The following is a 14,841-nucleotide window of genomic DNA, read 5'->3' on the forward strand; positions in this document are numbered from 1 at the left end:
AGAAATGCGAGGAAGGGTTTCTACAGAGCCAAGTGGCATTGTATAACCGGCCGCATTTGCCTAAAGTTACAAGATGTGCTTTGACGAGCTGCCATTGTACGAGGAAGAGGTCCTCTCTAGGTCTGAAAGGCTTCCATTTCTCTCTGGGCCAAGAAAGCCATGCTTGGAAAAACAAAACCTTTAAAAAGATGTGAAAAGAGAACATGGGGTCGCTTGGTTTAAGGGTCACATTGAAAGCACTGTGGAGAATCGAGCAGGGAGGTTTGTGGCAGATCAGTAAAGCAAATTAGCAGCGAAGGGAGGGGAACAGTAGCCTTTTTAAATTCTGTACTTGTCAATGTAGAATTAATATGGTTAACTCATCATGTAACACGAGTCAAAAGTGCGTTTTCACAGCTTAACAGCAATGGTTCACTCAAAAAATACAAATTCTGTCAAATGGAAATTGTATATAATGTACTGCTTGCTATTTTCCACACAAATGAATGGATACTGAAGCTTTAAAGAGTTTGTGAAAGCACCATTAAGTTACATACAACCTTTGTGCTGCATTTTAAGTCTTCTGAAGCTATATAATATTTTTGTTGGACCATACCAAAATGTAATTTGTTATTCACATTTAAACAAACTATGTTAGTCAGTGAGTTGAAGACCGAATTAGTCTGATTCACAAATGAATCATTCAGACTTGTTTTGTGAATGGAAACATCTGAATCATTGACTCAAAAGAATGATTTGCTCACATATTGAACATCTGTATTTTGGTGGAATATCATTTTAAATAACGTGTGTAAGAAGTCAGAGTGCAGGGATAACTTTCTCTTCTCCGCTTCAAATTACAACTCCAAAAACACATGAAACAAAATGAAGAATCACAACAATAAATATGAAGGAAGTGAGAAATGAGGGCATCCCCTTTGCAATGACCTCAAGAGCTGTTAAACGCAGCTGTCGAAGGTGGCAGGGCCTGCTGCAAATAACTTAACGATAATGTGGAGTCTGCTTTTGAACCTTGAGAGTGCTTAAGCATGAGATTATATTCACCATGAGATATTCAGCATGAGATAATTATAAGTTACAGCAGCAGAGAATAGGATGCAAAACCTTGTTGTTCATGTGCAGCTTTAGAACTTACTGGAAAGAGAAGTGAGAATATACTGTAGAAAGCACATTTCTTCACATTCAAACACTCAAACACCTACAATAAACAGGAATTTTCAGTCTCTCAAAAGAAACATTCTTTCATACAGTGCATTGTGGTCACAAACACCAATGCTATTTATATTTCTCCATTCGCTACCATTCAAAAGTATCTTATTTTCACCAAGGCTGCATTTGTTAGATCCAAAATACATTTTCAAAACAGTAATTCTTGTGATCTTTTCTAACATATTTTAACAGGTAATTTAATTTGTGATGACAAAGCTGAATTTCAGCAGCCATTACTCCAGTCCTTCAGAAATCATTCTAATAGTGCGTAAGAAACATATTTTACTGTTATCTATGATGAAAACAGCTGCCTAATATTTTTGTGGAATATCTTATACATTTTTCAGGGATCTTTAAAGAATTAAAAGTAAAAAAAAAAAAAAAAAAAAATATATATATATATATATATATATATATATATATATATATATATATATATATATATATATATATATATATATATATATATACTTAAAGTATACTAAACTGGCATTCTTAAAGTCTGCTAAATTTTATCAAATAATTTTGTACTTAGTGCACTTTAATAGTGTGTAAGTAGTGCTGAAGTCCAACTAAAGATAAACTGCAGTATATTTGATTGTGACTAAAGTGGAACTGCTGCAAGAAGGCACTTTAAGTGTCTTGCATTTAAAGACTGAATTTATACAAAGATCATACAATCCCTATAAACAATGACATTAAAACACATTTAAAGCTTAATATTAAGAAAAAAGTATTCCAAATAAAGTTGAATTATCATTTTTATATCTGTAAGTCTTGAGCGATATGTCAGAAAAACATGTTAATAGAGTGAAATAAATGTATTTTAAATATATAACTTTGTACTAGGGAATGTAAGTCTTTTGTGTCACTTTTGATCACTTTAACATATCCTTGTTGAATAACAGCATTTATTTATAAAAAAAAAAACAAAAAAAAACAACCTTCTGATTTCAAACTTTTAAAAGGCAGGTGTACATTAAATGCGTAATTTTACATCAAATATGTTTTTGCTGCTAGCATGGACCACATTAGTATACTATTCTTCTCTTATTATAAAAAATGATGTATTGAGCCTTAATAATGTGACCTTGGGGTATATTACACACAAAAAAAAAAAAACATTTGGGAAAACTGATTTAGCACATACCCAGAACCTCCATGGGAACCTCAGGTTCCTGCCCGGTGTCCGCCCCGGTGTCTGCACTCTTTGTTGAATCTATTAACACAGAGAGAGGAGAAAAAGAGAGAATATTCTGAACATGATGGCCATTAAAACAGAAAAGAGGTTAAAACAGCTTCCAAAGAGTTAATACTATAAACAGCTCTAGTTTTAAAGTGAGTATGTCACATAGTTTGCTGTTCCTGCCAAACTGTCCATGGTTTTTCTTCTCTCTCTTTTGTCTTTTGTTTAATATGCATTAAAACGCCTAAACTCTATTTGCCTTTTAATGGATTTTTCGCGCCTTTGCAAGGAGAGAGATGTGTGCGAGGGACAAAATGAATAGGCATGAGCAAAACAAAACTGCCATTATCAAATATAAGCTCTGCATCCAGTGCCTCAGCACTCTTCACATTGGTTGTGATTTATCCTGCCTCCATATTCCTCGCACACTCCCCTGACCCCCCCCGTCTGGAGGGCTGTGGGAGGGACGAGCTCGCTGATCAAAAGAAGATCTTCAAAGCCACAGTGTGAGAGCTGTGCTCCTTCCAGCTTATTTGAGCAGGACTCCTCTTCTCCTGCGTTCTCCCTGCTTTGATGCTAACAGGGTTGTGGGCCATAGGTGACTACATAATGGAGAGCAGACACAATGCATTCTGGGTACCCTTCCGGGGAAGAAATGACAGTGGTATCAGGTGTGTTTGAAGTCCAGGGTCCATCAGCAGATGGTTGTGGTGGCTGAAAAGGGTTTGTAAGGGTCATATTTATGTGTGAATTCATACAATGGTGGTAACTCTGCCTGAAAGCTGTTATATGGCTTGGTTTCCATCAAGCGTGTCCTCTAACAAAAGTTTAACATGGACAACAAATGACTTTAGCATCAACAATTGAATTTCGTTTTCTTTGTTAAATGTTGATACTTAATTCTACACACACACACGATAGACTATCTATCTATCTATCTATCTATCTATCTATCTATCTATCTATCTATCTATCTATCTATCTATCTATCTATCTATCTATCTATCTATCTATCTATCAACAGTACATACATTGGGGAAAATATGTTGTTTCAGACCTCTATTGTTCATCTTCAAAACACAAATTAAGATTTTTTTCTTAAAATCTGAGAGCTTTCTGACACTCCATAGACAGCTGCGGACATCACGTTCATGGCCCAGAAAGGTAGAGAGGATATTGTTAAAATAGTCAAATAGCTGAACCACTGACATCACATGAGCTATTTTAACAGCATCCTTACCTTTCTAGGCCTTGAAAATGTCAGTTGCTTTGCTGTCAATGCAGGGTCAGAAAGCTCTTGGATTTCATCAAAAGTATCTTAATTTGTGATCCAAAGAGAACAAAGGCCTTATGGGTTTGGAACGACATGAGTGTGAGCAATTAATTGCAGAATTTTCATTTTTGGGTGAACTCTCCCTCTAAAGTACTGTTCATGTTGTTCTTGTCTTTGTGTTATTTCATCTGTCCTGCTCCAAAGCAAAGTGCTAGGACAGCTTTTGGGCAGGATGTAGACGCAGTGCAAGAATATTTGCATTTATGCAGAAAATTTGGCTAATGCCTATTTCAAGGACCGCAGCAATATACGAGCCCAGGGCAATAGCTAATTGTGCTGTGATAAGCCCTAGCCACAGGCTGACAGAAGCTCTCTGAGCTTTGCTTTTACATCCACAATCTCCCCTGGCACGCAAACAGAACAGAGAAAGTCGCATTTAAACAGCCAATTAAAAAGGCTGTTGCCTCCACCTGTCTCTCCACCATGTAAAGCCTGTATGGATGGCGGATCACAGGAGCTACCCAACAGAGTCCATCGAGAGGAGAGTCACAAATGCAGTGAGGAATTGTGAACTCACTCAAGTAAATCTACCAAAAACAGACACCTTGAGTGGTCAAATTTTGCCATTTCACGCAACAGAAACATGACAATTGGGAAAATAGTAAACTATAACTTTCCATGTTACAAACAACGTATTTTCTACATACTCATGCAATAATTGGCACTATAATAAAACTTCCATAAGGACTATAATAACTCCTAATTATAAATAAAAAAATAAAAATAAATTATATATATATTAAATGATTATTATTTTCTCCTTCTCTACTTTTATGAATTGCACTTGTGCTCTAGCTCGTGTGCTAAACTTATACTTGAAATCTGGCATTGCAAACTGCAAATAGTATTGACTTTTACAAGAAACTGCTTGCGATGCTTCACAATAGGTCGCTTTGCATAAAAGCATCTCCTAAATAAATAAATGCATTAAAGCTACATTAGGGAACAATCTTTTTAGATATATTTAGTTACAACTGGCACAAAAACAATGAGGGGTTGTTGAATAAAAGAACTATCTAAATTAGTGTGACAGCCATAAATGAAAATATAAATTCAAGTTTATATTAAATAAATAGAAAAATGAAATGAAACAAATAAAAAAAAACAAATACACTTTAATTCATAAGTCAATCAAAAACAGTTGCATATAACCCAATATTTTAATTTATAAAAAGATTAAAATCTTTTTTTTTTTTTTTTTCATTTGCATGCCTCTCAGTGGAAAAAATCAGGTCATTACTGGAAAAAGCTACACTTTAAGAAAAAAACAGCTTTGTCATGCTATAAAAATAAATATAGCCTAGCTACTCCTCAACGATGGGGAAAAAACTACGGGAAATTGAGAATCGGCCAACATACCAAATTATGTGAGTGATTAAAAAAAAAAAAAAAAAGAAAAAAGACAAAATGGTGTCTAATGATGACTGTTGGCAAATGCAGCTCCCTTTGTTGTTGGGTGGGCTTTGCTGAACTGAGAAGCTAGAAATGTGCAGGGCTTCAACACTAGCAACAGATGGCCACAGCAGATACTGTTGGGTTTCTGCCTCAGGGCCACATTCTCCAGGAGGCTGCGAGCGACCAGGATGCCGTCACTATCACAGTCTTGAAATCTTGGGCACAATCAATAGTTAATACACAAGAAACAAAAACCCAGGAGATCCAAACCCAGGCAACGTTACATGGAGATTCCTTTGGGTGTAGCTTCAAGAAGTAAACAAATAAATAAATGAGCATAGACCTTAAATAAACAATGATTTCTTTTGACGATTTCCTGAGTGAATATAAACTCTTATTGGAGGGGCAAAATAATGGCTATGAGAATGGGTGCCGTGTGATCTCACTACAGCGGATGGAAGACAGGAAAGGATGAATTGTGACTGCTATCCAAGAGTTAAGCTGGCAAACTACTCCATTTTAGCCTCACCATGACATCAGACAGAAAACAAAGGACTGGAGAGAGTAAAAGAACAAATAAAAAAATTGTCCAAAATGAAAACTCTGAGCCATCTTCTTCTCGCTGAGAAACACTGATTGCCCACTGTGCTTGAGAACAAAAGACAATGGGAGCGAAAGTGTGTGTTCTGCCTCACTTTTCTTCTCACAAGTTTTTCCTCGCACAACAGTGGCTTTAATAGTTCTAAGACCTGAAACAAACTTTATGCCATGTAAGTATGTGCAAGCAAATGTTTCTAGCTACAGAAGCCCGATTTCTGCTCTAGCACAATAAAAAAAGTAACATGCAAAACTTGAAACTGCTTCAAATGTTAGCTCCATAAACAATAACACACCCGGTTTAATGTAACAGACATGTGAAGATAACTATCAAGTGTGGACTACCAAAAATAAGGAGGAATTCCAGTTACAAGCAGAAACCAAATACAAAATATATTAGGCCTGAACAATCACTATAAAGTGCACTTAAAGTGCTGATTACAGCATTAGTTGTACTACACCATGTGGAACAAATTATATTTCAGTTTTGTTTAATGGTGACGCTAAAATTAGAGCTTAAGAAACATCACTTAACACTCAAAATATCTTGGATGTAACTATAAAATATACATAAGTGAGATGCTCTTGAATGCTCTCATTATAATCAACAAAGAGATTTGTGTACAAATTGAAAGGCATATTTACTGTATTATGTTACAGGGATGAACAATTAATCAATATAACTGAAATCACAATATGGTTTATCAATTGCAATGTCTAAAATGATTTTGCAGTTTGATATTTTCAAGTCAAAGCAACGTTATATAAATAGCACTTTTGATGATGCAGATCAAAGGGAAATAGTGTTTATAAACAAGAGAAACTTAAAAGGCTCCCTGTGGTTTTCAATCAAAATAAATCCATAAATAACACTTTAATTGTACAGCTTTAAATGTAAAATAATAATACTATTAATAACATTACTAATTATAAAATATTTCTATAAATATATTTAATATATTTATTTTACAGTGGAATATTACAAAATAAATATTTAGATTTTGTATGCATTTAGTTACTTTTTATTTAATAACAACAATAATAATACTACAATTTTTGTCATTTTTTCAAAGCCCCTACAAACAGGGCATTATTAATGACCAATATTATATCAAATTTGAAAAACATTTTTGTTTAACCTGCAGCAGTGTCACAGCTTGCATCCTCTTTATCAAGCGATAGATACATCAGCATGTCATGTTTGTGTACTTAGAGCACATTTCTAACCTTACTGTTAGACACACACACAAACTCTTTTTCACCCACCACAGCTGACACAGCAAAAGAGATTCTTAAGCTTTCCAAAAACAACACTTTTCTTAAGATATCTTACACCGATCTAAAGATCCACCTGTTCTCCAACCATTATTTGAAGTAGTCTGTAGTCAATTTACTTTACCACTGCAACATCAGATTTAATCAGGCAAAATAAGTCTTGCAGTTTGAAATATGTAATCAAAAAATGACATGCAGTAACAGGCTGAACCTCAGTTGTTGCGACAGAGTGAAAAAGCCCACCTTCATCAGTCAAACAGTGAGAGATGAGGAGAGAAAGTCTGATTGGTTTCAAAACCACTGAGGCTCAGCAGCCGTCGCAGTAAATCTCACCTGCATGCAGGCGAAGAGGCGATATCGACTCCCACCGCAGGAGCCGCAATACACCATGGCCGAAAAAGCGACTTATTCATAGGTACCTTCAGGCTAAGAGAACTTTGTTTAATTTATGAATCTTATCGAGTCAACCGTACAGGGCCGGTCGAGGGGAAAAGCTTGTGAACAAGTCGAACGTGAGATTCACTTCGAGCACATTTATTTCAAAAAGTAAACAAGTCTAGGCACTTTACTGAGCAAACAATTTGATGTTTTTAATATTGATGCAGACTTTCGAAACAAGCCTCTCGAGCTGCGGGCTCCTTATTTGTGTTACTTGCTTCTATGGAAGTCAGTCATTTAGCGATGCTTTTATTCAGAAGCCAATCCCATGCTAACACATGCAGAACCATTAGACTTTATAAGTTACACAAGCCGGCACACCTGCTTAAAATTGGCAGCAGTGCCCTAATGACCACGTGCCAACAGTGTTCAGAAACACTCGGCTGAGGTGTTATGGAAGGCTGTTTGTGTGTGAACGTGAGTGTGTTTTTGTTAAAAGCACCGTATGGTGAGGTGTTGAGCTTGGCTTTACCCTATTAAATATGTTGTATCGATCTCACCTTCTCCGTGTTTAACATCTGGTACTGCCACATTTGTTTGTGTGTGTGTGTGTGTGTGTGTATAAGTCTGTTGCTTGTGTCTAAATGGGAATCGTTATCCATTATCTGTGTACATAACACTTTAATCAAGTTTTGTGTACACAAATAGTGGGCATAATTGAATGAATGTGCGAACACGTTCCAGACATGCCTCTGTGTAGCTATATTATTGTATTTGTGTCTGGTTATGTGAGACCTTGATTTATAAGAAGACCCTTATGTGGCACCCCATGAACAGGGTATAAATAGGGATGCACTTTTTTTTTCGTTTTCAAATGGCCAGTGAAACAAACGCTAAACCTTTAGAAGACAAGTTTTATCGTCCATGCATTTTTTTGCCCACCATATACAAAAATATACAAAATACCAAGGTGTTTTTTTTTTTAAGAAATAATATACTATAATATTACTGTAATATATATATAATATATATTACTATAATATACATACTATAATATATATAATACAAATAAAAATGTATTAATTAATTAAAATATATTTAATAATATAATTGTAAGTATAAAAAAAAAAAAAAAAACCTTAGAATGGGTAACAGATTTGCAAATTCAGTTTAAATCAGGCTGTCTTGCCATAGTTTGGGCCAAATATAGAATAAATAAATATTTACAGTTTACTAATAAACTTTGAATATACATACAGTACTGTGCAAGTGTCTTAGGCCACTATTATTTTCACCAACAAAAAATGGTTTTAAGTCAGTTATTTCTATGTTTTGCTGTAGTGTGTCAGTAGTAAATATCTATTTACATTTTCAAACATTATTTTTGCTATTTTTTATAACAATCCAGTGAGATTTTTGTTTGCACAAGGAGTCTGATAACAGCCAGTGCTCCACACAGAGATCTGATCTCACCATCATCCAGTCTGTCTTTAATAACATGAAGAAACTGAGACAACCAAAACCAACATTCTTCAGAAATATCTTCACACAGAAGAACAAAATAAATATAAACTATGACAGATTTTTGTGCATCCTTTTACCGAAAGAAATTGGACACCAAAGCATAGGTGGAATGTGCCATGTACATCTCTCTTTTTCTTTGATTAAGTCATCATACTAGTCTTACCTTCCATCTGTTTTCCAGCTTCATCAGGCTGGCCTGTCTGCATCTTCTTTTCCGGGCTACCTCCTTTCTCTTCCCCTTGACAGAATGAGACAGATTAACATATTAATGGATAAAAAAAAACAATACTAATACAATAACATTGTCCTTTTACGATTTGCTCACTTCTCAAAAAGCTCCATTCATAATTCATCCAGTTCAGAATTACCATCCCTTTATTTCCTCATTCAGATCCGGCAGCCGGTAAGATTACAGTTATCATTTTTAATAATGGGGCTCTGAGACAAATTTGAAGCCCTGCCCTCGAGAGTGAGGGGAGGACAGCCCCATCTGAGCGGAGTAATCGATCAAGGAAATGGCAAAAGGAGAGAGCGGGCCTTGATGATGCTCATCTGTTGCCTAAGGTGCACACACACAACGTATTTACGATCTTCCAAATGCAGGAGAAGTGCATTAGACTACTAGATCTCCTGTATGAAACGTACAAGATTAAAAACACGACAGCTGTTTCTCCTGCCCTCTCATACTGCCTCAAACGGCTGACAGCTTTCTGACAGCATATGCCTGTGAGAAAACACAACGCTGTTTATGTTTTCAGTTTTTGAGTCGTTTGCGTTCAAAAAGGCTGTGCGCTCACAGATAGCAGGCTCGTATTAAGACGTCAGGCGCTTTGTATGTTTGGCGATTTTTGTAAAAACAAATCGAATAAAATGGTTAAACACACAATGGCAGATCTGAAAACCTGTAATGGCTTTACTAAGAGGATTTTCATGACAAATTGAGAGATTAGAAATTTCCTTTGCATCCAAGCTGCTAACCAGCCATCACGACGGACTCTGGAGATCCTAACAATTTCCGGAGGCCATTTAAAAATGTTCCATTTCATCTCACATAGAAAACAATCAATCGATACACAATCAAAAAACAAAATGCTTTTTTTGAGAGGGAAAAAATTGTCTTTCACATCTTGATGAAAGGAATAGAGGCTTCCAAGCTGTCAATTCCTGCAGGAAACCTATAATGACTTGAGGACTGCAGGAAACCTATAATGAAGAGAGCTGCTCAATGCCATTATGAATGCAGTCACAATAGTTAGCAATATATAACATCAAACACATATACTATTCAAAACTGAGATACAAAGTATTGGACAATTTCTTGTTTTCAGAATAACCGGAAAATATACATCCACTAAAAACCAGCATTTTAGGCCATTCTCATAAACACAAATCTCACTTAGTCCATTAGACATTCAGTGACAGACTTTTGTCATTATGAATTAATTTCATATAACAGCTCCTCAGCTCTCCTTTGATCAGTGTTGTCATAATTATCAAGTCACATGTGCCAGAAAACTTTTCACATCTAATTAAACTTCCAGCGAATTTAGATCAGCTTTACTTTCTAACTATCTATACATAATTACTGGCCTTATCAGAGAGAGGAATAATCAGATCCACAATATAAAAACCGTAGGCAATGTGGTAGAAGTGTTATAGATAGAATGTTAGAGCCAGTATTAAGATGCACAACTATCAGATTATACCAGTCATGCCAATTATTTTAAATAGATATTTTGATGTTCAACTTATAAGTCAGTGTTTACACTAGTTAAAGGAAAAGGAGCTATTAATAAAAGGCTTAAATGATCTCCTGCTATTAAGCTTAATAAAATATACACATCACATTTAACATTTTGTTATATGTGTTTATTTTTTTATCCTGTAAACCTACGCTCTTATTTTCTGTGATCTGTGTGTATAGACAAGTTTCTTCAACATCCTGTGAAAAAAAAAAAAAAACAGTGTGAATGATGTGTGAAGCTCACCTGCAACTTGTGGGTCTTCTCCCTTGCCTTCTTTCTTCCAAGCCTCTTTTTCGCTCTCCTGTTCAACTTTCTTCTTCGCTGTTGGACTCGCCTCCACTAAAACCCAAAGAGACACACATAAATAACATGCATCTGGGAGAAAATGTCAGTCTCAGTTAAAAAGAAAACATTCCATAACAAAATAAATATCTTATGCTTTGAACAATATCACAGATTGAGTTCTCTATGTATCACGGGTTAATACTAACAAACTCAGTATGTCCTACTTCTAGTTCAACACATACTGTCAGAAGCAGAATAATCATGTTTTATTAAATATATTTCCTGGATTTCTGCTATTAGCATACTTCCGTCATACAAGTTTAAGAAATTTGACATCTTTACAGTGAGAAACCAAGTAAATGTGGAAACCGGATGCTAATTTTCTGTCCTTTACTCTCTCTCTCATTGAAGGGATTGCTGTAGGCGTTTAATTGATCAGGGACGGCTGGAAAAACTTGCAGCATCTGGAAGATGGAGACCCTTTCTCTGATTCTCAACTGGATGGAGCAGATGTTCTTCTGTGTGTGTGAGTTGTGGGTTTGTATATGATCACTGCTTAAGCCTCTGATTAGTCATGTCCTTTCAGGTGCACTCTGGGTATGAACATGAGAATGTGAGTCTATGATATCTGTCTGTGTATGGGTTACTTAAGAAATGAGGATTAAAGGGTTCATATGATGTTGCTAAGAAAGAACATTATTTGGTGTAATGAAATGTGTTTATGTGGTTTAAGTAAAAAAAAAAAAAAAAAAAAAAAAAAAAAAACACATTTCCCACATAATGTCATTATTGTTTCTCCTCTATGCCCCACCTTTCTGTTATGCGTAAATTCTTACGAAGCGAATCGTTCTGAAAAGCGAGGTGTGCTCTGATTGGCCAGCTATACAGTGTGTTGTGATTGGCTGAATACCTCAAGCGTGTGATGGAAATGTTACGCCACTTTCCATACTGTGTTGCCGTGTCCAATTTGTTGACGAGACAAATTCAATAAAACCCATTACGAACAAGACATCTATAGCATCCAGTGGGTACATAATTACTGATTATAATGATTTATACTGTCTTTTTACGCATCGCGCCACAGAAAAAAATAAAACCACATCTGCATTTGTGATCGGAGAAACGACAAAACAACTAGCAATACACTGCTCAAAACTAGCATTTGAATAGTTAGTGGCAAATTCTTTGAATATGAAAACCTACTTACAGGCTGTGAGTCAGCATTATTTGTCTGGACTCCAGCATTGTAGGCTACTCTCCCAGGAAACATTTCTTTCTCTCGTAAAATGCGCTGCACATATCTGAATATTTGGTTTGACCTGTTCTGGAACAGTGTTGTAAATACAACTTAACCACTGATTTTTAGTTATGTCCTCTTTTTGAAGGCCAAACAAAGTAGTTTCACTTTCACAATGAAACGGCATCTCCACAACATGGCAGTGGTGGCAACAATACTACTGCAAGAATCTAAGTTACAGTGACGTAGACATGGGCTGTGTTTAAATGAGGCGTTTTAAGAGGGCATGGACAGGTCTTAACTTTTATAAAGTATATCTCTTTGGGTTTGAGTCTTGCAACTTTAGTGATCTTATCTATTCACGAACAGCTTGTAACTCTCCTAAGAGAAAGGAAAACTTGAAATTGCATCATATGACCCCTTTAAGTCTTGCATTACAGCTGCTGTCTTACAGGTGGATTGTGTTGGGAATCAGACCAGTTTGGCTAGCTTTTTGACATTTGTGGAACTTGTTGGAAATTGATAAAGATTACATTTATTTTAAATTGATTAGAAACTTGCCAGAATTTACATTGTTCAGCCTTCAGTGAATTTTAACTGTTGTTTTAGTGGGATGTAGTTGGATTTTAGTGGGCAGGACAGCATTAAGTAGGATTGATGAAGAAACATGTAAAATGTGAAAAATGTGCTTGTTATTATAAATGGAGAATCATCCACTGTCCTGTGGACACAGCTTCCATTTTCAAATAAAAACTGAGTATGAGAGCCAAATATGCTCTGCATTCAGCAGTTCATTTAACACAAAAGCAATAAGCAACAAGAGAGACTGTTGATCTTACCATAATGAAAAGTGTTCTTAGGCACCAATGTGAAATCATTAAAAAATAATTAAACCTAGTAAAATGATCATCTCAACAAAAGCTATTCTGTCAAGCAGGTACAAACTGTGACATTTTAGTTTTTTCAATGTTATTTTTGTCTCTTTTTTCCCCTTTCTTATATACATATATTTCTTCTGAATGTTTTGTTTTGTTAAGCTCTTTGTTTGTACACCAATAAGAGATAATGTTTTTTATCATTCAAAAGACCGTTCAAAAGTTTGAGGTCTGTAAGATATAGTAATATTTTTGAAGATTCTTATGTTTCCAAGGCTGGTTCGAGAATAATATTATAAAGTATTATTACAATTGAAAAAAATTTTTCTATTTAAATATATTTTAAAATGTAAATCATTTCTGTGACAGCAAAGCTGAATTTTCAGCTTCATTACCCCAGTTTTCTGTGCCACGTGATCCTTCAGAAATCATTTTAATATGGTTGTTTTCTGATGAAAAACATTCCAAATTATTAGGACTGTTGAAAACAATTGTGCTGCTTAATATTTTTTGAGGAAACCAAAGTACATGTTTTTTTGTTGTTGTAAAACTTAAAAATCTTAAGAAATCTAATTTGCCATATAGATAAATAAATAAACAAATAAATAAATACATAAAAATTAAGTGTTACTGATGGTAAAAGCAAGTAAATGTACATCTGCTTTGGTCCTCATTCCATAAATAAATTCCAACAATATAATATTATAAATATTTTTTAATTTGAACATCCAACTTGTCAAAAAAATGTAATAAAATAAACATTCAAATAAGAAAAAGAAACAAAGGATTACAGTTCAAGGCCCCATGGATGCGTTTTATAATCAAATGTACAACAAATTTGATGTTTGCTCCAGCAAATCACTATACTCACTAAAAATGGCTATAAACCAGCGAATCTCAGTTCCAGTCCTCATGACCCCCTGCTCTGCATATTTTGCATGTCTCTCTTTGTTAATACACCTGATTCAGATAATCAGCTCATTAGAACTGAGCTCAGTGCATGAACTGTGTTCCCATTGACATGGTCCCTACACAGTGTTCATTGCTCCCTACTCCCTGAGCAGGGAAAATCTATTGAAGTTTAATTCACTTCAGAACATTTATTCACAGATTTGCGCTATGCATCGTCTTCACACACGGAAAAGTGTGACATCATATACCTCTGTAAATAAACACAATTTAAATTCACGTCTCGCACACTTCAGTGCACTTTGAATGGAATGTTCCAGTTCTTTTTCGAACTGGAATCATGGCAGAATATCCTGTGACGTCTACTTCGCAGGGCACTTACGACGTTCGAATAGAGCAAACATCTGAACCGATGAGAGAGACATACAAAATGTGCAGAGCAGGGGGATGCGAGGACTGGAACTGAGAACCGCTGCTATAAATTAAAGGAGTGTGCAATACGATTTATTAACTGTATATATAGTGAGAGGGAATATTGGTGAACCAGCACTCAAATTGACTTGATGAGTTCTAAATGATGGTTTTAATGGAGAGGAAATAGGCGACCCATTGCTTAAGACCGAGCCGTATTAAGCCGCCACTTTAGGGTAAACTGGAGCAGCTGTTTCAACCTAATGCCTTTAATTTGTGTTTGGGTCTCTCTCCCTCCCTATCTCATCCCTCTCTCTCTCTCTCTCTCTTTTAAAGAGATGTAGAGTCAGAGTATCCATCTGTGAGGTTCCAGCTAACACCTGTGTCTGTTCTGGAGTGGGATATAAGGCCGCAAAAGACATCAATTTTGCCCTCGCCCTCGCTGCCGCCCACACACACATACACACACACACTCCATCAGA

At 35.6% G+C, this 14,841-nt stretch overlaps 1 protein-coding gene across 4 annotated transcripts in view; it reads right to left on the reverse strand.

The window, feature by feature from the left end:
* The window catches only part of macrod2 (mono-ADP ribosylhydrolase 2), a 501,746-nt gene that overhangs the window by 9,055 nt on the left and 477,850 nt on the right, over positions 1 to 14,841 (reverse strand). For all 4 annotated transcript variants that reach the window (XM_052572472.1, XM_052572470.1, XM_052572471.1 and 1 more), the window contains 3 exons: positions 10,886 to 10,981; positions 9,061 to 9,135; positions 2,360 to 2,428 (listed from right to left, as the gene is read on the reverse strand). In XM_052572472.1, the coding sequence (XP_052428432.1) occupies positions 2,360 to 2,428; positions 9,061 to 9,135; positions 10,886 to 10,981 (240 nt within the window). The remainder of the gene's footprint in view (positions 1 to 2,359; positions 2,429 to 9,060; positions 9,136 to 10,885; positions 10,982 to 14,841) is intronic.

The sequence above is a fragment of the Carassius gibelio genome, chromosome B13 (assembly GCF_023724105.1).
Source record: "Carassius gibelio isolate Cgi1373 ecotype wild population from Czech Republic chromosome B13, carGib1.2-hapl.c, whole genome shotgun sequence".
In the NCBI taxonomy this organism is placed as follows: Eukaryota; Metazoa; Chordata; class Actinopteri; order Cypriniformes; family Cyprinidae; genus Carassius; species Carassius gibelio.